The following is a 27,690-nucleotide window of genomic DNA, read 5'->3' on the forward strand; positions in this document are numbered from 1 at the left end:
TTTGTGGTACATGGATCATTTAGGCACAACATGAGAGCCAACTGTTTTAAAATTTATGGAGAAAATGCAAGTTCTGTATCATAAACTTGTTAAATATAGACTTACAGAATAAGGACTGATTTATATGGATTGTGGTTGAAGTAAAAACAATGTTGCAGAAACTCAGTTGGTAAACAATGTATATTATATAGCAAAGACAAAAAACAATATTTTGAGGTTGAGCCCTTCAAGGTGTTTCTGCTAGCTTACTTTCCATTTATTATATGTGGATTGTGGAGAAACATGTGGCCTCCCTGCCTGTCTGGAATATTATGGGTGGTCACGTGTCCTCCCTGTCTGAAACATTCACCTGTCATTCAAAGTTGGACTCTGGTCATCCATTAATGCACACCTTGCCATTGGCGCGTTTAAATTACCTAGGGTCATTATTGGCTAGGTGCCCAGATCAGAACTATATGTAACATCAACGCATAGCGTATTCTTTCTCTCTGCCTCAAGGTCTAAGTGCCATACATTGCTTCATGCCAGGTTGCTACTGTGGACATCGCTGTAAGTGTGCACTACAGTTAAGATGAGCTGTAATACTGCAATAGATCAGTGCTCACAGAGAGCCACACCCCCACTGGAACAGGGAACAGAGTGTGTGTGTGAAAGTCCCAGTCTGTAGAGTGTGTATACGTGTGTGAGCAGTGGTCACTGGTATCAGAATCCAACCTGGATGTGATGTCTATATAGTTGTTTAATAATATAGTAATTGAGTATGGTTTGATATTCTCCTGTTAGTCTCCTGTGTGTTCATTAAAGTTACCCATGATTGTAACATTTGTGTCCAGACTCATCTCTCTGCGAACCCGCCAAATCAGATTTCAGATTTGTCAGAGTACATACATGACATCACATATAATCCTGAGATTCCTTTTTCTGTGGGCGTGGCAGAATTACCACTAATTGGTAGTGCAAAAAATATACTGCACACAGCATAAACATGTAAACAAATAAAAGAACTGTAAACAGATAATGAATGTAAACAAAGTGACTGTGCAATACAGAGAGAAGAAAAGAAAATCAATAAAGTGCATAAGTAAGTCCTTAAATGAATCTCTGAGTTTGTTATTGAGGAGTCTGATGGTGGTGCAAGTCTTGTACATCATTCCTGATCAGAGCGTATGCTGGGTGGCGAGGGTCTTTGATGATTGCTACTGCCCTCTGACAGCAGTGTACCCTGTAGATGTATGCAAAAGTGGGGAAGGTTTTGCCTGCTATGTCCACTACCTTTTGGAGGGCTTTATGCTTGGGGGTATTGGTGTTCCCAAACCAGACTATGAATCAGCCAGTCAGCACACTATCCACCACACATCTGTAGAAATTTGCTTGGATTTCTGGTTCATACCAAACCTCTGCCAACTCCTGAGGAAGTAGAAGAGCTGATGTGCTTTCTTCATGATGGCATTGGTGTGTTGGGTCCAGGAAAGATCCTCCAAGATAGTGACTCTCAACAACCTAAATTTTCTCACCCTCCACCTCTAATTCCCCAATGATCACTGGATTGTATACCTCTGGCTTTCCTTTCCTGAAGTCAATCAGCTCCTTGGTTTTGGTGACATTGAGTGGAAGGTTGTTGTTGTACCATTCAGCCAAGTTTTCAAACTCCATCCTGTCTGCTGACTCGTCCCCTTCCATTATACAACCCACCACCGTGGTATCACCAGCAAATTTGTAGATGGTGTTATTGTTGAACCAAGCACATTGTTACAGATTGATTTTGCCCTCCTCTGCTGACATTATTCATAGAAAACCCCTGTCCATATCTTCATCTGAATGATTTCACCCAGTCAATTATCTTGTCAACCCACCTTTCCAATAATCTACCCAACTATCAGCTGCCCAGTTACACCATTATTTTTTAAACATCCCCATTTCACAATCAACAGTCTAATCACACTCCTCTCTTAGAGTTTTAGGCAACCACACTCATCTTGATCTTTTGCCCAAACACTCCAAGTCTGCAATCAACTGAGGCATCTCTCTCCAGCTGACTGGGGTCTCTGCTTCTCAATGGTTGAGATTCTGGAGGAAAAACCAACTCTTCTACACTATAGATTTCTGGTCTCATTCATAAAATATTCGAAGCTTGCTCAGAAGGCTAAGATATGATCGGTTCATTGTTAGACTGTAGAATTTGTGCGTGGTTAATTTGGATTTGAGGTGGCACAAGACAAGGATTTTTTTCTTTAAAGAAAAAGGTACCCCAGGCTAGCACAAACAAGTGAACAAAATGACTGTGCATGTGAGAAATGATTAGACATGTACTTGGAAGCAAACATCAAGTGCGAACATCGACTGAATAGAAAAATAATGAGGAGTTTGTCGGAACCAATACCCTTTATACTTTAATTATTTGGAAGTATGGGGAATACATTTGATAAGTACAGGCAATAGGCTCCACCTAGGAATGTATAGGTAGTATTTTCTTTTTAAAAAAACACATGTAAGAAGCTTCAGCTATTTTTAAAAAACTGAAAATTGCTTTGAAAAATAAGCATAAAGGATCAAAAATATGTTAGTAGATCTGTACCAGATTACGAGTGTCCATGAAATATCTGGCAATATGTTGGACACTCCACTAAAAAGACACCACAAATTCATGACATAATATGTAGCAAAACATAAACTTTTAGTTCAAATGTTATTTAAATATTTATTGAGATTATTTTCAAGGGAGTAAAGACTAAATAAATGGAAGTATTTTTAAAGGTCTGATTGGACACTAGTTGAAATTAAAGTCTAATATTTCATGTTTAAAGTTGGGAATGAGCTACAAATTTATGTTCTCGTATTGTTGAACATGCAGCCTTTAGAGTAATTGAGGCATACAACATTGTAGCTTTTAAAGTAATGGCAAATTAGCATTAGGAGCAGATAAGGATACAGGGTCATGGCAGCAAAGAAAGGATCTGTAAAAAAAAAACGTTGGGCTGTTCTGGCAAAGTGACAACACTGACACAACAAGCAGAATAGGCCACTTTTTTTGCTTTGTGTGTCCATGGCTCAAATGCTAATTTCCAAATGATGTTGTGCAGCTTACTGAGATTAAAAAAAATTCTTGCTGTTGTGCACTATAGCTGACTGATTCTTTGATATTTTTAATTATTTGATTTTTAAAATTCTCATTTGTGTCATTTTATTGAATAAATCAAGGAAAATTTGCTAATTTCTGTCAAAGCTAAAGAACTCTGGCCCCCATGTTGGTTCTCATTTCCTTGCATTCACTTTCCCAAGGTTTTAATTGTACAACATAAAATCAACAAAAATCATAATTTAAACAATGAAAAATGAAACAGTGAAAAATTAACTTTGCATGATAAACAATTAGCTACACCAGTTTCCCCATCAATGTCTTTCCATATCCAGTTATGAATCACAATTATAGCATAGAATTCACTGCAATGTTGAGCAGCAGCTTCTGTTTTTATTTGCTTCAGACTCTGGTATAAAGAAATCCTTCTTACCCGGCCACCTTTAGCACCAGGCAGACCAGCCGGACCTGGAAGACCAGGATAACCAATATCACCAGTGGAGCCCTGTAACATTCATGAGGAAAAGAAGTCAAGGAGTAAAATATTTGAACTGGATATACCACTTAACATTTAGAAGTTGTCTGCAGAACTTAATATTTCTCATTCCTTTGCATTTTAGATTGTTTCATATGAACAAAAGTGTGCAATAATGTTTTCATGCTGTTGTTAAGAACTTTACTAAATTGTCAATGATGAATTAATTTGAAACATATTTGAACTTTCTTTAGAAATACTCTATAAGAGAAGCAGTCTTTCCAATGCAGTCTCCTTTAGCCCACTTTAACAAGATTTTTTTTGTGGTTTGAATCCCTCAGTAACAGTGAACTCTTTCAGCTCAGTTGCCTGTGCTGCCATTCTATGTAAACAGTGTCTGCTGATTGATTAAATAGAGGCATTGATGATACACTCCTTACTTCCAGGAGCTTCATGCAGCATACATCCTCATTTTTTTAACATTCATCTTCATTTTTTTTTAACATTGTGGATAATGTTTTCATGGTTCTATTACAATTCGCACTTCAAATTGGTACTAAAACAAATCTACCTTGACAGCATGATGGCCTCCACACTGACATCTATGTGCAAAGTCGCCCACTTTAAAGCAGAGGAGACTTTCATATTATGTTCAGGCTGATGCCTGGTCAAATTTAAGGTATCTGAAATCATCCATTTTATATGAAATGTCAGCAAGATAAATGGAAAAAAAGATGATTAATGCCTCTCAAGAGCCCAGAAGCATTTTTCAAGTGTAATCATGGTTTCTAAGGGAAGAAATATAGTGGCCAATTTCTGCAGAGCAAGCTCCCACAAAACAATACGATCATGACAAGATTGCCTGAGGTTAGCTGAAGTAAACTGAGTACTGGGGAGAATGTTCCTTCCCCATTTTAAGAGAGTATCATAAATTTTTGCAACGGGAAGGCTGGCATGACCTCAACAAGCCCTATCAAAATCTGATAGCTTTTCCTTTTATTGTCATGAAATGATACATAAAAATGTAATATGCATGATATACTTCAACTTTTGCCTGCAGAAAGCAAAGAGTCATCATGAACATTACCGTACTTGGTGTCCTTAACAATAAAAGATAAGCAAAAGGGAGCCCCTTCAGAAACACTGAGTATCTGTGGATTCACCTCCAGTGTTCCTGCAATCTCTGCAGCTGCACAGATTCCTCTCTGATTTATTGGCAACCCATGCTTCAGGTACAAATCTCCAATATGATCAAGAAGCCTTCAGTGCCCGAGGCCCTTTGGGAGACCTTCTTGCCATCAGCACCTTCTCAAATCTCTGTTTTTTACTTGGTTCCCATGAGCTAGTCTCCAACAGCCATAACCTGTGCGGGTCCTTCAACCGTAAGTCACCCGCAGCATATGTAGATACTTCAGCCGCTGATCCCCTTGCCAGTCCGCTGTTGTTGTCACTTTCCCTATCAGGTAGTCTCCTGTGCTTCTCCTTTTCAAATGGGGGGGGGGGGGTCCTCCCTGTTTCTGTTGATGCTCCACTGCTCCCCTGAAGTCTGTAACCTTTTGCTGTATGCTGCCCTGCACAGGTGCCACCATTTTGGCCACCAACCTCAGTGGGTGCAGGATTTTCAAAAACAAAAGTCACCATTGGCCTCTTTTTCAGGCCATTTAAAGCCTGTACAGAAACATCAACATCAGGACAAAGCAGAAGGACCCTACAGAGCAGTACTGTGTCTCCGCTCCCATTGGTATGCACCAGCAGCAGTGCTGCCATTACTGTAGCTCCAGCAGATAATGTAGTATTCCTCTTTTTAAGTTTGAATTGAACAGCCACTCATAACTATTATTTCAGGGTGGAAAACAACTGCAAGCTAAAAGTCTAAATTACATCTGCCCATCCTGTGGATGAAACTGGCTCTAATTATCCTTACTAACTTTAGATTTCCAATATTATTAACAAATTCCCCTAATTCAAAATAAATAACTTCAAGTAAAAAGCTTAGAATGCTATTCTGTAAGAGAGAATCAAGCTGAATTAGTATTTTAATAGCTTGATATCAATTGTGAGGGCCACTGGACAAAGTAGACAAAAGTTAAAGAATTTCATGTATGTTACATTCTAAATGTAGTATTGTAACAATAATGGAACCTTTACAAAATGTGCCAACTGACATTCATTCATTTGGAATTCATTTTCCACTAATTATTTTTAGCAGCATTTAATAACTTAATTTTAATATATCAATGCTTTTAATAATGTAATAGGACTCACATGCAAACTTACTAGTATATTGTCATTATTTTTGCATAGAACAATGTTAACTTAGTTGATGCATTTTAATGTATAGGGACAAACTAACAGGATGTGTGCCAAAAGGTACAAAAAAAATGTACTTACCCTTGGGCCTGGTGGGCCTGGTGGTCCAAGAGAACCAGCTTTACCTCGACTTCCCTGTACAAATCAAAAGCAAAGAAACATACACTGTAAATAGATGTCATGGTGAGAGAAAAGATTGCTCAAGTCTCCATCACTGTGGATAATGTTGACTTTTTGAGAGCCATCAATCACTTTACTTTCCACAGGAGATGTCTCAATATACTGAGACAGTAAAAGCCAATGTCAGAAACACTCAATATGTGGAAAGATAAACAGAATTAACACTTCAAGTCAAAGATCTATCTTCAACCTAAAAGATTAATACAGTTTCTATTTCCTCCAATGTTGCCTGATCTACTGCATTTTTATTCCAGATTTCCAATACCTGCAGTTCTATTTGATTTTCAAATCAGTGCACTTTCTTTAAACTTCTCATGTACGTGTGAAAGACTGTTCATAAACCCCTAGTAGAGCGCTTCTTTGGAGCATTCTATGTTCTGCTGGGTATCTGAATATCACTCCTGGAATTCAGGAATTGAGATTTCTTAATTTATGTAGTCAACAATGCAAGTCAGAACAAGGATGGAGCAGCTGGGCAGTAGAGAAATCAGGGCCTTTGCTGGAATGACAGGAATAATATGGGAGGAGATATGCTGAAGAGACATGGAAACATTTGCAATGATGATTAGATGAGGTGGTGAAATATCAAGGACTTTTGTGAAAGCCTGGAGTAACGCAAGTTGTGAATGTTGGTGGAGTGGGAGTATGAGAACAAATACGATGAAAATCAGGCTGTGAAGTTGAAGCTGGTTGGAGATCAATATCCTCATTGAGAACTTCAGAGGATCACAGCAATATTGGATAGAAGAGGTAGATCAGAGGTGGAGGGATTGGAGCATGGGCTTGGAAAAAATGATTGGGGGATCAGGTATTGTGCCTTTAGAAGTCAGGAGTCGTAGTGATTGATGCAGTTCTGGAGGGGATGGTGAAAAGGGATCCACATTAAAACTACATTTTACCAACAATGGTCACAGAAAAATATGGGCCATTGTCCCAACAATAACAGCACTGTTCAGCAGGGCATGACATCAGGTCTTGTACACAGATACAGAAACATCACAAAAGTCAAATTACTAAAAGGTGCCTGGTCAAATTGTGACCATGACATGAAATTACTTAGAAATGGTCTGCAGTACATCTCACACTTAGGGGGGAAAGAATTATTCTCCATTACTCAAAAAATGTATATGCCATTGATGTCTTGCCAACTATTGTTGTAAGGGTCTTCATTCTCAAAGAAATCAAAGCATTTACATTGTTAACTGAGGTGCAGTTTATCACATTTGATGTTACAATTTTGAGCAAAAGAAAGCATTCAAATACAATAATTTTACCTAGCTGTTTATGTTCATGAGGATTAATTTATAGATCATAATTTGCATTGCAAACATGATGTATATTTAAAAGAGTTGATCAGATCCTTGTCATTAATATCAAAAAAGGACTCAGATATGGTATGTCTAAGAAGCTTCAGTTAATGAAATATACTCAGGAAGGCAAAAAGAAGACATGAGGTTGCTTTGGCAGATAATGTGAAGATAAGCCCAAAGGGTTTCTAGAGGTATATTAAGAGTAAAAGAACAGTAAGGGACAGAATTGGTTCTCTAGAGGATCTCTATGTGTGGAGCCTCACGAAATCGGGGAGATCTTAAACAGTTTTTTTTAAATATTAGTATTTACTTAGGAAACTGGCATACTGCATAAGAAAGGAAGGGAAACAAATAGAAGTGTCATGGAACACATGGAGATTAAGGAGAAGGTGCTTGCTGCCTTACAGCAAATAAAGATAGTTAAATTCCCCAAGCCAGATAATCCCTTGGACCTTGAGGGAGACAAGTGTAGAAATTGCAGGGACCCTGGAAGATATATTAAAAATGTCTTTAGCCATGGATGAGGTGCCAGAGGATTGGAGGGTAGTTCACATTGTCCCATTGTTTTAAAAAAGGCTCCAAAAATAAACCAGGTAATTATAGGTCAGTAAGCCTGTCATGAGTGGTAGGTAAATTATTGGAAGGAGTTCTGAGAGGATATATTACCAAGAAGGTAGATGAAGGAAAGGCTGTGGATGTTGTCTACATAGACTTTAGTAAAGCCTTTGACAAGGTCCCACATTGGAAATTAGTTCAGAAGGTTAGGACACTAGGTATCCACGGAGAGGTTGTAAACTGGATTCAAAAGTGGCTGTGTGGGAGAAAACAGAGTAATGGATGGTTGCTTCTCAGACTAGTGGCCTATGACTAGTGGTTTGCCTCAGGAATTGTTGTTTGTTGCCTATATCAATGATCTTGATGATAATGTGGTAAATTAGATCAGCTGATGACACTACGATAGGAGGTGTAGTGGACAGTGAGGAAGATTTCCAAAGCTTGCAAAGGGATCCGGGCATCTGGGAGAATGGGCCAGTAAATGGATGATGGAGTTTAATGCAGAAAAGTGGGAGGTATTGCATTTTGGAAGAGCAAATCGAGGAAGGACATACACTGTAAATGGTAGGGCACTGAGGAGTGCGAAGGAGCAAAGAGACCTGAGAATATAGGTACATTGTTCTCTGAAGGTGGCATCGTGGGTGGACAGGGTTGTAAAGAAAGCTTTTGGCATCTTGGCCTTTATAAATTGAAGTATTGAATATAGGAATTGGGATGTTATCATGAAGTTGTTTAAGACATTTGTGAGGCGAAATTTGAAATGTTGTGTGCAGTTCTGGTCATCTTACTACAAGAAAGATATCAATAAGATTGAAAGAGTACAGATAAGATTTACCAGGATGTTGCTGGGTCTTCAGGAGTTCAATTACAGGGAAAAATTAATCCTTGGAGCAAAGAAGAATGAAGGGAAATTTGATAGAGGTTTACAAAATTATGAGAGGTATAGACAGTGGATGTGAGTCGGCTTTTTCCATTTAGATTGGGGGGAGATAAGTACAAGAGGTCATCATTTTAAGCTGAAAGAGGAAAGGTTTATGGGGAAACATTAGGGGAAAGTTCTTCACTCAAAGAGTGGTGGGAATGTGGAATGAGCTGTCATCTGATGTGGTGATTGTGAGCTTGATCTTAAGTTTTAAGAATAAATTGGATAGATACATGGATGGGAGAGGTCTGGAGGGTTATGGAATGGGTGCAGGTCAATGGGACTAGTGGAATAATGGTTGGCACAGACTAAAAGGGCTGAATGGCCTGTTTTATGTGCTGTAGCATTCTATGGATCTAAGTAAGACAAATAGGGATGCTTAAAAGATTTGTGCATTGCATATACATTTCTGCAAGTTTCATTTGGTGTTCTTTGTGAAATTTCATCAGCATGATGTTAATCTAGTTTTGTCACTGCTTTTAATTAGGTGCTCAACTGAATAACCAGTCATGTCACTCATACTATTTCTTCTTCCTTGAAAAGAGTCATGGTGATGGTTCAAATTCCTAGTTAACTCATTACAAAAGTTCCAGCTATGAAATCCACATGGAGATTTGAAAAAAACCTGTCTCAATCCTCTATGAACTGCTAATAACATCAATGGATCAAATCACAGTTACAGACTTTAAAAAAATACAAACTAATCTTTAAGCCTCAGAGGTTTTAGTGAATTACTTGGCCTCTCCACAAGCACTCTCATGGGAAATGAAGTTTTAATCTCCAGCTAATTTCAGAATATTATTGCATGAAATAATAACTATGCCTCTTGTGACTGAGCCAGTTCTTTGACAAGCTACCAATTAGCCCAAGTTTTATACCAAAATTCCAACACATTTTTCAAACTTCATCTAATTCCCTTATAAAGTTACATTTGCATTACGTTGCCAACTGTCACTTCAGATGTCTTTTAGATAAAAATGCTTAGTTGAATAAAACAAATGATCATCTTCCTTTGGTTCTTTTGACCAATACTTTTGATCTGTGGTTAATGACCTTCTCTCCTTGGAAGCAGTTTTTTCTTAATTCACTCTAAGACTGTCATTATTTTGAAGCCATTACATTTCTCCTTTCTTCTCTATATAACACAAGTCCCTCATCCTTGGTACTATTCTCATCAATCTTTTCCACCTGCCATTGTACTTGCAATAATCCATCTGGAGCTCTACCTTTAATTTATAACTTTCTGTATCTATCATCTTTTTCTTTGATTCTAAATGGTTTCATATGCTCTTTTAAATGGTCTTCAGCTTCCAGGGCATCAAAAGTTATGGGGAGAAGACCGGGCAGTTCAGATTAGTGGGAAAATGGATCATCTCATTACTGAATGGCAGGGCAGATTCAATGAGCTGAATAGCCCATTTCTGCTCCGATGGTCTTATTTATTACAAAGAGGCGCAATGGTAAAGGGAAAATATCCCAAAATGTGAGGAAGCAAACCTTAATGAAGATCAGTAAGGCACCAAAAATGTTTTTCAATCTCACTTTCAACAACACAGCTCCATTTCTATTTTGAGCAGAGGGGTAAAAAATCTATAGGCCAAAGTTTCAGGTATGAGGGCTACATAATTGAGATGAAAGATCAGACTAGCCATGATCTCACTGAAGAGTGAAGTTCAAGCTGCCATCTGGCCCATTCCTACTCCAATTTGTTATGGCTGCTTAGAAAGAGACTGTGGGAAGAAGTTGAGAACCAATGAAACCTTTAGCTTGACAGAAGGAGCAGTCTAAGCACGAGAACACAGTCTCATCCTGCAGCAGTTTGCATTATTGGAAAACCTGAACCTGTGAGAGGTTCAGTTAGATGCATTCCTGAACACAGTAGAAAAAAATTGAACCTAATTTGTCATCAGCAAAAATTTTGGAAATAACAGTTTAAAAAAAAAAAGAACCCTTCTGGTGCTATGGTTGCTGAGGATTTGTGCTCGCCTCTAATTCTTGACTCTTGCATGTCCCCATAATCAGAGTTAGGTTTTCAGGAAGGTGGGATAATGGAGAGGCAGAGACTTAGGGTAGAAAATTTAAAGGTGAAGGCTCTCTGCACATATAAGATTTGAATTTTCCTCCCTGACCCTCACTTCCCCTCTGTCTTCATTTAACACAATCTTTGAACAGATTATCATTCTAAAATAAAGTTCACAATGAGAATCATTTGTAATCGTGGAATTTCTCATTTCTTGAAAGTGTCTGTAAAATACTTTCCACCCATTTAAAAGAAATGTTGAATATTAATCTGGTATCTTAACAATGCTCACTCTGCACAACTGAAAAGTGAGGCAAAATGTCATTGTGGCTTGGTAATAATTTAATAAGTATGTTGCATGGTTAAAGTTAGGTTCTACGATACTGTCATTTCCTATTATATGATTATGGTGTAGTTATCAAAGATCTCCAACTCAGTGAATGCTCAGAATATCTTAAGCAGACATAAAGTAGAAAAAATATTTTCTTTTCCACTTATTTCTGTTTCAATATTGTCAGCTGCCTATTATTACCACATATGTCAAATCACTCCTTTGCTATAATCTAAAGAAGGTTCCAAACTTAACCAAAAATAATTTTTAATGACTAATGACTATAAATTTATAATACCAACTCTGAAGAATTAAAAGAGATACTAATAAATTTAGTTAGTTCTGGCAGACTGGTTAAAAGATAAAGGTGGTTAAATGGAGAACCACTTACCGGAGGACCAACAAGACCAGGTTCTCCCAAATCACCTCGAGGTCCCTGCAGACCCTGTCACAAAGGAAAAGGCAGCTTAAATTCCAGATCAAATATCAAAATAGTTTGTACCACCAACAAAAGTGGATTGTCACTGCTTGAATTAGATGTAGGGTTGAATGTTGCAGTGGGTTTAACAGTATTCCTGTTCACCTCTGACATCAGGCTCAAACCAAACTCAGATTGATTAGATGAAAAACTATCTTGTTTCTCCAATGATACAAGTCACCATTGTGAACTGAATTTAAAACCAATAACTTCAACACCATTAAGGAATAGTTTGATGAACTCGAGCATAAGGAACTAGTTTGAAATGGAAACAATGAATAAATACAATTGGAGTAGAAGAATGTTCAAGTGGATAACAAATACCAACATATAATAGTTATTAAAGTTTATTTGACAGTGATAAAAGTCTGAGGTTAAGGTCCTTTCAATACGCATCCATCTGCTGTGTTTATGATGACTTGAAATGCATGATTAGAGTGTGAAAAGTCTGGAAAGCTGAAATAAGAATCTAACCTTATCAATGAACAGTGAGAAGTGATGCGGAAATTTGTGCAAGCCCTCTAATTTACTGGGAAGGGGATTCTTGTGCTTGATGCATTGCATAAAACACTATGTGGATATTATTTTTGATGATCCCACAACTAAATGAATGACCTAATGAAAAGTACAAAACATGGTTTGGAAATAAACATTCTTGTGACGTGTTGTCATTACAAGGCTGCTATTTATTGAATATTTCTAGTTATCCTCAGAAGGTGATTTTAAAGTCTCATACTGATGTGGCAAAATTTGAATTCATTAAGGATTTTTAAACAAAGAATATTTCAAGACTAGTAGTGAGATAATAAACCTTTCCACAAACAAGATTAATTCAAAGTGAGATATTTGAAAGAAATAATGAACATTATGTTTTAAAAGGTGAAAAATACATCATATTACTGTCCTATAATTCAAGACTAACTCACAGGTTTACCAGGTGACCCCATTGGACCAACCAAACCAGGTGGTCCTTGATTACCCTGTAACAAAAGAAGCACAACATCAACAGTGAGATTTTAAAAATTATTGTCAACTAGCATATTATCAGCTATTCTTAAAGGGAACCATATGCAACCCCCGTCTCCCCCCACCACCCTACTCCCACCAGCTAGGCCGCAGCACATTTAAAGGTGGGGCACAGAATGACATTATAAGATACATTTTATTTTTTTTAATGTAGTTGGTAGGAGAGCAATATGGAACAGACCAACTAAACTTGATTGCTTCACAGGGAAGGGAGCCCCATAAATTTTAAGGAGAATCTTAAGAGGGCCACAGCAAAAAAAAGATTGAGAATGGCTGGCATACTGAATATGGCAAGGGTCAAAATTTTAACCTACTGTTCAATTTGGACAGCATTTTCATTTATAAAAAAAGCTGAAAGTATAATCTCAGGAAATAACTAACTCATTATGCTTCCAAATAGTGTGAAATGACAAGTTAACTGATGTTTGTGGCTTGCTACTCTTTTAAATAAGTATAGAATGAGAAAAGATTATTTGCTCTGTTCAGCCCTTCCTCTGACTCTTGCATTATTCAAGTCACTCCTACCACACACTTTTCACAATCTGAATTATAACATGCATCATTAATCCATTTGATATCCTGAAGGAGCTGAAAATATTCTTTATATTACATTAAATCAAGTAAAATTCCAGATTGTCTGGTGATAATAATGTCACTCAGGTATTTTTTTGATCTTCCATTATCAGGAATCATCCTAGTGCATCTACTTTATATTTTTCAAACTCTGCACTAAGCTGATGTTATTCATGTATTTTTCTTTAAACAGGTTTTCTTGAATTTATTACAGAATATCTTGAAGATATCCACAAGAAAGACGTATAGTACAGGTAGACCTCAACTTTTGACCATGTCCATTCTGACTGACTGGTTGCGTCTCGAAATGGACAATAGTAAAAAATTCTGTATCCATTTTATTGTTCGTCAAATACAACATGGTGGCCACCAAGGCCAGCTCTCACAAGGGGTTGGCCACCCCTGCTGTATGCACTATTTTCCATAGATAGGCCCCTACTTTCACCCCAAAAGCATAATTTTTATATTTACATATATATTTTTTTTAAATTTATACAGTATTTTCCTTCAGTCGTATGTATGGATGGTCCTAAGTCACATAGGTCATAAATCAGGGACTACCTATATATTGGCAATATATCTTTCAAAAAGGCATAAAAATCATTGCAATTGCCACAACAAAGTGAAAGATCCACATTCAAAAGAAGTGTGAAGTGGTCCTGCACTGTGTATCTCTTTCTCTGACTCATGCCCTCTGCAAGCAAGTCAAACAATGGGGATGCAGAATCTATGTATTTTCCATAAATTTGGAGATCAAATTTTAAAATCAAGTCACTGAGAATTTTTCATACTATTCTTCTCTCCTCCCTATTGCCAAAATTGGTTGTTCTAAACTTTAACTATGATACTATGTGGAATAAACAGTTTATTAAAAATCTAAATTATTTCAGCATTGCAGAGTTGTTTAGAAAAACGATAATTTTATACCTTTGCTCCAATTGCACCTGAAAGTCCTGGTGATCCAGGTAAACCCTAGAGAATAAAGACATGTTTAACAAACAAGTTCATCTTCTTTAAGTATCAAGACATTTTATAAATTGAATATTTGTATTAAATTGAGATTATTGGAGAACCAAACCCCCACTCCAGCAAGATAGATATTTGCAGTTTGAATAATAAGTTCAGGGAGTTCTAGATTAAGAAAGTGCAAGACAAAAGCATATTTTTAACTGTCCTCTCAATCAGACAGTGAATCAGATGCTGTGGATGTCTGACTTCCTGGCCAGAGTTCTCTGTGAGAATTGCCTCTCAAAGCACTACCAGCCATTCATGCCTAGCAGTGAAAAAGTAATTGTCTCAGGGACTATTTGGAACCAACTAAACAGAATGAAAATAATCATATAATCTTACACCTTGCAGATGCAAAGCATATTTATTGATAATTGTTCTGGTTAGTCCCCACATCCAATACATATGATTTCATAGCTAAGTTCAGCTCCAACGGAGTCTATAAATTGACTAACGAATTCAAAGGTGCTGGTCTGAAGTCTAGAACCTTTAAGTTCAAGAACAGTTTTTATCCAACAGCTGTTAGGACCTTGAACAACCCCAAACAACTCTTATCAAAACAACATGCTTGCATAATTGAAATGCCACTTATTTTCCCTTGTACTGTGATCCAAATGAACAAAGAAAATCCCCAAAATATCACTGTTCATTTGCTTTTAAACCCATGATTTTAGTAATTTATGGATTAATACAGATAATTCTTGTACATACTGGCAGACCTCGAGGTCCAGCTTCACCCTGAGCACCTGGCTTGCCTGCTTCACCCTGAAAAGATCAAAAGCAGAAGTGTTAATCACAAGTATGTTTCTTATAAAGATCTAATTCCAAAATGAAACAAAGCATTACAAAGGGAATGGGATTTACCTTTGATCCAGGCATTCCAGGGATACCATCACGCCCATCAACACCAGGTAAACCCTAGTGCACAAGACACAAGTCTCTTCAAGAAAAGTAACCACTGTGTTCACTTTTCATAAAAACATTACACCAGAGTTAAGACATGCAGCTGAATGAAATTAAAAAGCTACCTTTTGTATCTAGAATACGGAGAAAGATTGAGTAGTGTGGATCTTTATTCATTGGACTGTAGAAGGTTGAGAGGGGATTTGATATAGGTATATAAAATTATGAGAGGAGTAGATGTGAATAGGCTCTTCCCCTTGAGGGTAGGGGAGATTGGAATGAGGGGTCATAAGTTAAGGGTTATGGGGCAAAACTTTAGAAGTAACATAAGAGGAAGCTTCTTCACTCAGAGAGTGGTGGCTGAGTGGAATGACCTTCCGGAAGAGGTAGTTACAGCAGGGTAAATTCTGTTATTTAAGAGGAGATTGGATGAGTACATGGATGTGAGGGGGTTGGAGGGTTATGGGCAGGGAGCAGGTAGGTGAAACTAATGGAGTTTCACTTAAATCGACGCGGGCTAGAAGAGCTGATATGGCCTGTTTCCGTACTGTAATTGTTATACGATTTTATATATAAAGTGCTTGCTGAATGCACTCAACAGAACATTTATCAACTGCAGAGAGAGAGATTAACCTTGTGATCCTCCCAAATCAAATTTTTTTTTTTTTTAAATTTCCAGTTCCAAGATTGTTTTTTCAGTTATTGTTCAAATTTTACTTCCTTAAAAAAATCAACTGTAATTAACTCACTAATTTTAAGTTATTTTAGTGGCATTTTGATAAGAAAACTGACCCAAAAATACTCACAGATTCTCCTTTTGATCCTGGGGAACCTGTAATTCCTCTGGGGCCTGGGCGGCCCTGGGGATCAAACACAGAAGCACAATAGACTAAGTCATGCATAATTTTAAGCATGAGTACTTATTAGTATATTTGACAGCAAGCATTGTAGGATTTCCCATTCAGGCAGAACTGGCTGGCTTCACTTTGTGCATTTCTAAAGTTAACTTCCATGAAATAATATTCCAGAGCTAACTGTAAAATCTAACCTATGGGATAATTACAGGACCAGCAACCTGGGTTCTCATCTGGCACTGTCTGTAAGAAGTTTGTACGTTCTCCCTGTGTCAGCATGGGTTTCCTCCGGGTGCTCAGGTTTCCTACTACCCTTCAAAACATATGAGAGTTGTAAGTAGATTGTGGCAATTGGGTACCACGGGCTCATGGGCTGGAAAGGCCTGTTACCATGCTGTATGTTTAAATTAATAAATTAAATTCAGACACTAGGAAGATAGGTTAATGACTTCACTTATGGATAAGATTTGGGATCTTGGGTATAGAATGCTCAGTCATACTCCACAACCCATTATGATTGAATTAGAAAATGCTCCAACATTCTAGATGCCATTTGGTCTAATATAGAAAAGTAATCTCTTTGAAAGAGCTCTTGTAATTAGTCCCATTGCACTCCATTCTCCATAAACTTGCTTTATCCCCCCCCCCCCCCACCCCACAAGGATTTAATTAATTCCATTTTGAAAGATGCCATAAGAAAGATCTGGTCATTCTACACTTTCAGGTAGTGTAATGTAAACTAATCAGAACCCCAAGCAATTTTCCTGCTCATCTTGTTTCAGTTTTGTTAAGGGCATAAAAATAATGTTATGTCTAAATTTTTTAACAAATACTCATTAATGAAATGAGTTATAGCCAAAGCAAATATCTAAAACAGAAAGGAGTGACATTACATTACTTACCGGATCACCCTTGGGACCAGGCTCACCCAGTGGGCCTCGTTGCCCTACATCTCCCTGAAGAACAAAAAGAATTGTCACACCCTTTTGTAAAATATTACAGTGAAGAGCACGTGTATTTAACATGTATTCCTTCACAAACAGCAGTACCATCACATAATATTGCTTAACTTTTGATGAAAACTATGATAGATGTACTGTTAACTGTACTTTTAAATTCTGGAACTTAATACAACTACTCATGGCAACCTATTGATGCAAAGCCACTTCCACATCAAGAAACACTTTAATATTCACCATCCATAGTTTAATTGAATACAAATATAACATGGCTTGATCCCAATTATTCATCAATGATTTGACACTACTGAACTCGTTTCTTTATTTAGTGTTGTGCCAAGTCACTTAGCCTCTTTATTTCCCTTAAAGTTAGGCCATTTCTCAACTCCAATGTCTACACACAGACCATATTAATTGTTTTTTTTCCAGAATAAACAAATGCCAATGAAGCATTCATAACCTAGTTACCTCATTCTACCTGCACAATAATTAATTGCAATGAGACATTGGTGAAATATTGAAAACCTTTAAAATAAACATCCTGCCATTTAATTTGATACCATGTTTGATGCTCCCAATTTTTGATCTCTAAGTTTTTAGTTTTAGCACACCTAGTATTAAGCTATGCTCTAAAAATAACTTGAAAACCCCAAAGTAAGGTCTGACTTAATGTCTCAAGGTATTGAACTACATATGGTTCAAAATTGACAGACAGTTTTTAAATAACCAGTGGTCAATAGTTAAAAAATTAAATTTTGAATTACCTTTAAATACTGTAACATAAATATGGCTGAAATGATATATTCTTTACATTTTGAAAGTTACTGTGGTTAATTGGAATATGAAATATTGCACCAATTTTACATCGTTATGAGCCCAGAAGATACCAAAATCCAGCAGCAATAGATATTCACCAAGACAAATGGTTACTTAAACAATAATTGCTTTTAATTATCTTTAAACATGAAAACAATGATCTGGATGATAATGTGGTAAATTTGTTAAAATAATTTGCAGATGACACCAAGATTGGGGGTGCAGTTGAAATGAGGAAGGCTTTTAAAAACTGTAGCAGTATCTGGAAAAGTGGTCTGCAAAATGTCAGATGGAATTTAATGCCATCAAGTGTAGGGTGATGCCCTTTGGGAAGACAAGCCATGGTAGGACTTGCACAATAAATGATTGGGCACTGTAGAGTGTGATAAAACAGAGGGACCTGAGAATACAAATACATAAATCCTTGAAAATGGCATCACAAGTCAATAGGATCATAAGAGAGTTTTTGGCACATTGGCTTTCATAAATTAAATATTGAGTACAGGAGATGGATGTTATTTTGAAGTTATATTAGACAGTGGTGAGCACATATTTGGAGTATTGTGTGCTGTTTTGGCCACCTACCTACTGGAAAGATATCAGTAAGATTGAAAGAGTGTAGAGAAAATTTACAACAATGTTGCTGGGACTCGAGCTGAATTATAAGGAAAGGTTGAACAGGTTAGGACTTTATTCCCTGGGAGTGTCGGAGAATGAGGGGAGATTTGTTGCAGGTATACAAAATTATTATATATTTTTAAAATTTAGACATACAGCATGGTAACAAGCCATTTCGGCCCATGAGTCCATGCTGCCCAATTTACACTAAATTAACCAACACACTCAGTATGTTTCGAACAGTGGGAGGAAACCAGAGCCCCTGGGAAAAGTCCACACAGACACAGGGAGAACATACAAACTCCTTACAGACAGCGTGGGATTTGAGCCCCAGTCCCAATCACTGGTGCTGTAAAGGTGTTGCGTTAACCACTATGCCAACTGTACTGCTTCTTATGAGGGGAAAGATAGGACAAATGCAAGCAGGCTTTTTTCTTCTGAGGTTGGGTGAAACAAGAACTAGATAACATGAGTTAAGGGTGAAAGGTGAACTGTTTAAGAAAAACTTCTTCTCTCAGAGGGTGATGAGAATATGGAATGAGCTGCCAGTGGAAGTGGTAGATATGGGTTCACTTTCAACAGCTGTACATTTTTTTTTGCATTTTACTTGACAAAGTCCTGAAGTCAGATATATTTGGTTGAGAGTCGGTAACTTTTTGGAACGGATTACAGGGTCAAGTTCCCACAGGATCTGATGTTATTTTTATTGAGTAATATTAAGGTTATAAGACCTAAATTAAACTTAACTAAGCATCAAATTGAATTTGTACAAATTGCTTTAGCAGTTTTTAGGAAATGTATAGCAATATCATAGAAGTCAGATACAAATTTAGGTATGGAAAGATGGCACGCAGAACTTCGTAGCTGTATACCATTAGAGAAGATTACTTAGAGTTTACAAAATATTGTTTGTTTTGGAAAATATGGTGCCCACATTTACAAAATGTGGGTTTGTACATTTGATAAACTCTTGGAAGAGCACATTTCTTGGTAACCTCCAATATTAAACTTTATGATATAAATGCTTTATTCCCATGACATTCTTTAGTCCTTCTTTCTTCAATTTCTTTTTTCTTATTTTTCTTTTTAGGGGTTTTGGAGAGAGGAGGGAGGTGGGAGGGGGGGAAAGATTTTTTTTCATATGCATCTGGTATAACCTTCTGAATAATTTTGGAATTTAATGAAATCTAATTAATATTGTGGTTTAAAATTTATAAATAAAATATCCAAAAAAAAAGCAGTTGTACAGTTCAGATGCTAATGTGCACTCCAATAGCCACTCAAAAGCGATGTGCCTAAAACTCTTCAGGTTCTCGCTATTCCCCCTTCTGTGCAAATGAAAATGCAGCACTGGTATCCAGGTTCATACTTAGGATTGAGTGGGGAACAACAGTCAGGCCTCACTGGGTGGGATAAGGTGGCCAGGAGGAAGAGAAGATCAATGATATGATTCTTCCCAGCGCATATTTGGAAAAATTCATTGCCAAAGGCAACCAACAATGGGTGTTCCTCAGAGCAATAAATAATAAGGAAGTGACATTATTTGATGTACATTAGAAGTACAGGTTAATTTGTAATTAGAAATCCATGTAAAACTGATTCCGTTCATAGTCTAGATTTTTGGATCTATAAACACCAAAACCAAGCAGAATTACATGTAAAAGTGCTTCGACAAGCAAACATTAGCTGAACAGATCCATGCATTACTTTGCTCTTTATTGACTACAGTTCAGCATTCAAAACTAATCAGCAAACGCCAAGACCTGGGTCTCAGTACCTCACTGTGTAATTGGATCCTTGATTTCCTCACCTCCAGACTACATTCAATACTGATGACAAGAACATCTCCTCTACAACCTTCATCAGCACCAGAGAACCACAGAGGTGCATACTTCATCCCCTGATCTACTCACTTTACACCTATGACTGTTTGGCTCAGCCTAAAAATTTGCTGAAAATATCACGGTAGTGTGTTGTATTAAAAGGGGCGATGGGTCAGCATACAGGAGGGAGATTGAAAACTTTTGTACTAACAACCTCTCACTCAATTCAATTACAATCAAGGAGCTGAATAAAAATAAAACAGAGATGATCAATCCAGTGATCATTGGGGGATCAGAGGTGGAGAGGTGAGCAAATGTAAATTCCTGGGAGTCAATATCTCGGAGGACCTTTCCTGGAGCCAACACTCTAATGTAATCATGAAGAATACATGTCAGCGCCTACACTTCCTCAGGACTTTGCGAAGGGTTGGTATGACATCAAAAACCTTGACAAACTGACTAGCTGCATCGCTGCCTGATATGAGGACACCAATACCAGTGACTGAAAAGCCCTGCAAAAGGTAATGGACATAGCCCAGTACATCACCATCAAGAAGATCATAGAACTTTGCCGTTAGAAACCAGTTGCAATCATCAAGGGTCATACTCTGTTCTCGTTGCTACCATAAAGATTCATCCATGAGGTTCAGGAACAGTTGCTACCTCTGCACCACCAAACTCCTAAACAACAAACTCAATCAGAGACTTATTTAAAGACCCTTACTTTGCTCATTATTTATTACAGAATATTTTTTTCAGTATTGCAGCAAGTTGGTCTTTACATTTCTCTCTTTTGTATATTTTTTTTTCTTGAGTACAGTTCACAGCTACCATTTATTGAAATGTTGCCTGGCCCACAGGAGAAGAATCTTACGGTTGTATGTGATGTCATATATGTACTTCAGCAATAATTTTGAACTTTGTCCACCCAAAAAACATTGCCATACCCAATTTCTCCTTATTCCAACTCGCTGCTATCTTTTAATTCGAGTAAAGTATGTTAACTAGTCTTTGATGAAAATAGAATTATAGGTATTATAACTAAAATAATGTTGAAATGTAACATGAAAACACAAAGACATTTTGTCCAAAACTGTACTGGTGCTTATACTCCACATAAGTTTCCTCTTGTCATACTCCATCCCACATTATCAGTTTATCCTTTCATTCTTCTACTAATTTAGGTTTCCCTTAAGTACAGTAATGCCATTCACCTCAATTACTCACTATAGTGGTTAGTTTCGCCTTTTACACTCTGAATGAATACGAGGAAAAATATTTCAAGTCAAAAGTTACTTACAATTGAGCCAATAGGGCCGACACCACCGGGTTCACCAACCACTCCACGAGGTCCCTACAGAATTAAACCAAAACATTTAAAAGGAAAGAAAGAAAACAATATTCAATTACAAATCTTAGCTGAGAAGAATGAACAGTATGTTGCAAAGATGAAAGTCAGAATTTTTATTAGAAACTCTACCCATTGGCCAGGAAAATTAAAAATTACAAAAACCCCAGCCAAAAATTGTCACAGTTCAAAATTAATGAACCACCATTTGTGGCAACATGCCCAAGGATCTCCAATTCAGTGCCTCAATTATTTTCTGCAGCCAATTCTCTGCATGTTTCTTCCTGCAGCAGCATGCAGATTATAGAAAAGGTACAAAGATATTTTCTCATTTATTTTAAAATTCATGTATTGTTTACATCACATCATATTAACGGACATAGTTATCTCTGATATTCTATATTCCACAATGATACTCTGTGGTGCACCACAGGAGAAAGAGGAAAAGGCCTATATGCATTGACATACACAAAGGCCAGTCCTCTACACCTTCCCATCACTGTAATAAGTGTTCCTTACAGGCAAGATCAGGAACAAGAGGTGAGAGATAGAATAAAGAAGTAGGGAGCATGGCCATTCGTAAGGGAAAGATTTCAGGAGGAAGTCAGGGGAACATGACCCAGTCCTCAACGAGGGCTCAATAGTGGAGAGGGTCAAGAACTTCAAATTCCCAAAAAAATAAAATACGAAACATTACAAACTTATAAGGTGGAGAAGAACATAATGAAAATAAAGCAAAAGTATTATGAGCTAGGAGAAAAAACACACAAAATATTAGCCTGGCAACTTAAAACAGAACAAGCTAAAAGAATTGTATTGGCATCAAGGAAAAAGGACAAACAAATTACATATAATCCAATGGAGATTAATGAGAACTTTAAGCAATTTTATGAACAATTACACCAAACTGAGAACGAGGGGAAAGATGATAAAATAGAAGAGTTTTTAGCTAAAATTGAACTGCCGAAATTGCAAGGGGAGCAGCAAAACATGCTGATAAAACCATTTGAAATAGAGGAAGTACAGGATATATTAAAAAAGCCGCCGAACAATAAAACGCCTGGAGAGGATGGATTCCCAATAAAATTCTATAAAACATTTAAAGAGTTATTAATTCCTCCTCTCCTGGAAGTAATGAACCAGATAGAAGAAATATAAAACTTGCCAGATTCATGTAAAACAGCAATAATTACAGTAATACCAAAGATGGGGAAAGATCCACTAACACCAGCATCATATAGACCAATATCTCTACTTAATTCAGATTATAATATAATAGCAAAACTATTAGCAAACTGATTGGCCAATTGTGAACCAAAAATAGTAAAACAAGATCAAACTGGATTTATTAAGAAAAGACGAACAGCGGACAATATCTGTAAATTTATTAATTTATTAATTCATGCAGTTCAAGAAAATAAGATGCCAACAGTGGCTGTTGCTTTAGACGCAGAAAAAGTCTTTGACAGGGTAGAATGGAATTATTTATTCAAAGCATTACAGAGGTTCAATCTACCAGAAAAATATATTAATTGGATTAAAGCATTATATAATGGACCATTGGTGAAGGTAACAGTAAATGGATATGTATCGAACCAATTTAAATTAAGTAGGTCAACTAAGCAGGGATGTCCATTATCTCCCTCACTGTTCGCTTTAGCAATAGAACCATTGGCAGAACTGATAAGAACAGAAAATAAAATAAAAGGGATAAAATTAAAAATCAGGTTATTTGCAGATGACATCATAGTATACTTAACAGAACCAGAAATATCAATGAAAGAACTACATAAGAAATTGAAGGAATATGGAGAAATATCAGGGTATAAGATCAATGCAAATAAAAGTGAAGCGATGCCAATGAGTAATGTGGATTATACAGAATTTAAAAAAAGAATCACCATATAAGTGGCAAACACAAGCAATCCGATACCTAGATATTAGATTAAATAATAATTTAAGCTACCTGTACAAATTAAATTATCAGCCTTTAATAAAGAAATTGCAGGAGACTTAGAACATTGGGAAGAATTACCACTAACGTTGATAGGGAGGGTAAATTGCATTAAAATGAATGTCTTCCCAAGGACTTATTTCAATCATTACCAATTCCATTAACAGAGAAATTCTTTAATGAACTCAAGAGAATAATAAGGATTTTTTTAAGGAAAGGGGGGAAACTGAGGATAGTGTTAGATAAATTAACAGTGAGGTACAACCAAGGTGGTTTACAGTTACCAAACTTTAAAAATTATTATAGAACAGCACAATTAAGGTATTTATCAGAATTTTATCAGACAAGGGAAAATCCAGATTGGACTAAGATAGAGCTAGATAAAATAGGGGAGAAGGTACCAGAACATATACTTTATAAGTGGGATAAAAAAGATGGTGCAATATAAAAGTTCACCAGTACTGCATCATTTACTCAATATATGGAAGAAGATTCACTTAAACAAATTACCAACTACCAAAATTATTACTGACACAAAATCAGCTAATCCCTTTTATAATAGATAATCTTTCTTTTAGAGAATGGGAGAGAAAAGGAATTAAAAGAATAGAAAATTGTTTTTTGGGAAATAATTTATTAACATTTGAACAAATGAAGTACAAATATGGAATAACTCATAGTACAATGTTTGCATACCATCAACTGAGAGCCTTCTTAAAGGATAAATTGGGAAACAGACTGAGATTACCAGAAGGAAGCAGCTTTGAATATGTGATTACAGAAACAATGATGATAAAAAGATTTATAACGAACATGTACATCAAGCTGCAAGATAAGGAAAATGATGAAATAAGCTATAAACCCAAACAGAAGTGGGAAAAATATTTAAACAAAGATAAAAAATGAAATATGGAAAAGTTATGCTCTGGAACTATGAAGAATATAATAAACACAAGGTTATGTATGATACAGTATAATTGGTAACACAGGTTATAATATCACACCCAAAAAGTTAAAAAAAAATGTGATCCAACATTATCAGACAGATGTTTTAGCTGTAAGAAGGAAATGGGAACAACAGTACATGCAATTTGGGCATGTGAGAAAGTGAAAAAGTTTTGGGAAGATCTAAATCAGGTATTAAATAAAATTACAAAAAGCAACAAACCAAAAAATCCAGAGATCTTTCTTCTAAGTAATACAAGAAGTAAAGAATTAGGCCTTAAACTGGATGAAGCACAAAAAAGATTTATTATGATAGCCTTAGATGTAGCAAAAAAATGTATAATGTCAACTTGGAAATCGGAAGAGAGCCTGAGAGTACAGCAATGGTACATGGAAATGAATAAATGTATTCCATTGGAAAAAATAACATATAATTAAAAAAATAAAGTCACATTATTTGAACACATTTGGGAACCATACATGGAACATAGCAGAGAGGGCTTGCCTCGGACCTCCACCCCCTAAAATGATAAGATAAAATGACTTGATCCAGTGTGTAAAAGTAGATGACACAATTTTCCTATTTATTTTCATTGTGTGATGACATTGTTTAATGGTTTTATTGTATTGTATATGTTGAACGTTTAATGGGTTTGGAGGGGGGTGGGAAGGGGGGGAAGGTAGGGGGGAAAAAAGGGGAGAAAATGCCACAGTGTATATTTAAGAGGGAAATGTTTGTATGTATTTTGATTGATATGGCTCAAAATGTGAAATTTTTTTTAAACTTCAAATTGCTGGGTGTCAATATATCTGAGAATGTGTCCTGGAGCCTGCATGTTGATGCAATCACAAAGAAGGCTTGCCAAGCGAATATACTTTGTGAGGTGTTGGAGGTGGTTCGGTATGTCATCGAAGACTCTCGTAAACTTCTACAGGTGTACCAGAGAGAGCAGTCTGGCCAATTGCATCACTGCCTGGACTGGAAGCGCCAACTCTCAGGACAAGAATAAACTCCAGAGGGTTGTTAACTCAGCCTGCAACGTTATAGGCACCAGATCACTCCATCAAGGATAACTACATGAGGCAGAATCTTTAAAAAAAAACAGCCTCTATCCTCAAAAGCCCCCCACCACCCAGGCCATGCCCGCCTCACTCTGCTACCATAGGGGAAAAGGTATAGGAGCCTAAAGATGAGCACTCAGCAGGACAAGGACATCTCCTTCCCCACTGCCATCAGATTCCTGAAGAATTAATGAACCAAAGACACTGCCTTACCTTTTGTGCATTATTATTATTACTATTATTTTTATTTTTATAGTAATATTGTAAAATGGTTATAATATGTATGTTTTCACTGTGATTCTGCTGCAAAACACCAAAGTTCAGTCAGTCAGAATTTATTGTCATTTTTAAAATGGGCATAAAAAAAAATTGTGTTTCATGACTTGTTTATTGACAATAAATCCTGATTGTGATTCTGAAGCTTTGGAGAAGAATAAAATATTCAATAAGGAAGAAAATTAAGGAAGAAAATTAATGTTTAGAATACCCCAGCAGTAGCAAAGTAAATAAACTAATACCAGAATAGATCAAATCTTCACTCCAGCACAGGCCAGTGACTGTGTTCAAGGCTTATAGCATGGCAAATGCCATGATAAACTGTGAAACTGGTTCAAAAATCCACCGACGTATGAGGATGTTAAGCTGAAATTTGCCTTCTGCAACAAATTCAATTGTTTAGGTAATGGGTAAATGAAGCAACCAATTCTCAATCAATTACTTTCCATATATTTATGGCATTGCACATCAGTAGTATTTCCACTGAATACCTCACTACCACCTATACGCCCTCCACTACCCAAACTGAACAAATATATAGACTTTAAAAGAATGAGTGATGCAGAACAAAAGGAACAGAGTTGCTGCAACATGGGAAGCCAACTGGCCCATCACAGCAATGATGTCCATCCCATGGGCCTTCACTTTCCCAGTAACTTCCCTCCCCTTCAGGTATTAATCTAATATCCTTCCAGTAGTAGACACTTCATGTAATTGTAAGGAAATAAGGTTTAATTATATAAAATTAAACATATCACAGAAAGGTTCCTTTTTAATCAGAATAACAGAGTACAGTAAAATCCCCATCATCTGATGCTCAATCAACCAGCAACTCAAACAACCAGCAAAAATGTGAAGGAAATAAATAAATAATTTTGTTTTTTGAAAAAAAATCAAGTTTTACATAAAAATTTAAAATTGTAAAAGTAAATGTTTTCCGAACGAACACACAACCCCTTGGTGAAGATGCGAGCAAACATTCAGCCAAGTCATGCCCCGCCTGGAGCAGCTGTTTGAACAAAGTTTCAATCAAGTTGTGTTTCAATAAAACAGTGGCACCCAGGATGAAAAGCCAGTCGATGTCACTCACTGCTGGGGAAACTCTCCAGAAGTATCTCATCATCCCTGCCCATTAAGATTATTTATTTTTATTAGTATATTATTAAATATGTTGGTAAGGCTTTATCAGTAAACATGGGTGGGGGGAGGGGGCGCAGGAGGGTTAATTATGAGGGCGGCATGGTTATCATAGCAGTTAGCACAAGGCTGTTACTTACTGCGCCAGGGACTGGGGTTCAAATTTAAAGGGAGGTGTGTCAAGAGTCTGACTGGGACACTTGCATTGAGTTGAGATGGTTTGCGCTGAGGATCTAACTAGGACACTTGCATGGAGGCGAGTCAGGTTGTCAGCGTGAGGGGAGGGGGTTAATTATGTCGGCAGCACAGTTAGCAATGGAGGCTTGAATTTAAATTTTGTGAATTATGAGAATTAGCTGATTAAAGTGAACTTTGCTTAATTAAAGACTATGATACTTATTTTTTAAAAATCAAATTATGACATTTTGCACGGTCTTCTGTCTTTTAAATGGTCCATTCTTAATGCACATGTCTTAGTTTGGCATTGGAAGAGGGAGTCTCAGTCAACCAGAAAATTTGCATATCTGACACCCGTGATCCTCGTTGGTACCAGATAATGGGGAATTTACTGTATTATTTATTTGGTTGGGACTGCAACTTCGTAATGTTTGTTATCCCTATGCCTTATGCAGAATTATCACCAAGGCAGCAGGAGACGGTGCAGAAAGGTGCACATGAGGAGATAATTCAGGCTGAAGGCTCAATTACTATTAACTCATTTATATCAACTG

The 27,690-nt window shown here is 36.8% G+C and overlaps 1 protein-coding gene across 4 annotated transcripts in view; it reads right to left on the bottom strand.

Annotated features, from left to right (window-relative positions):
- col9a1b (collagen, type IX, alpha 1b) overlaps positions 1-27,690 on the bottom strand; it is a 159,330-nt gene that overhangs the window by 63,186 nt on the left and 68,454 nt on the right. For all 4 annotated transcript variants that reach the window (XM_069886151.1, XM_069886153.1, XM_069886152.1 and 1 more), the window contains 10 exons: positions 21,538-21,591; positions 16,924-16,977; positions 15,974-16,027; positions 15,129-15,182; positions 14,976-15,029; positions 14,184-14,228; positions 12,584-12,637; positions 11,571-11,624; positions 5,943-5,996; positions 3,510-3,581 (listed from right to left, as the gene is read on the bottom strand). In XM_069886151.1, coding sequence (XP_069742252.1) covers positions 3,510-3,581; positions 5,943-5,996; positions 11,571-11,624; positions 12,584-12,637; positions 14,184-14,228; positions 14,976-15,029; positions 15,129-15,182; positions 15,974-16,027; positions 16,924-16,977; positions 21,538-21,591 — 549 coding nt within the window. The remainder of the gene's footprint in view (positions 1-3,509; positions 3,582-5,942; positions 5,997-11,570; positions 11,625-12,583; positions 12,638-14,183; positions 14,229-14,975; positions 15,030-15,128; positions 15,183-15,973; positions 16,028-16,923; positions 16,978-21,537; positions 21,592-27,690) is intronic.

This window comes from Narcine bancroftii, chromosome 6 (genome assembly GCF_036971445.1).
Source record: "Narcine bancroftii isolate sNarBan1 chromosome 6, sNarBan1.hap1, whole genome shotgun sequence".
In the NCBI taxonomy this organism is placed as follows: Eukaryota; Metazoa; Chordata; class Chondrichthyes; order Torpediniformes; family Narcinidae; genus Narcine; species Narcine bancroftii.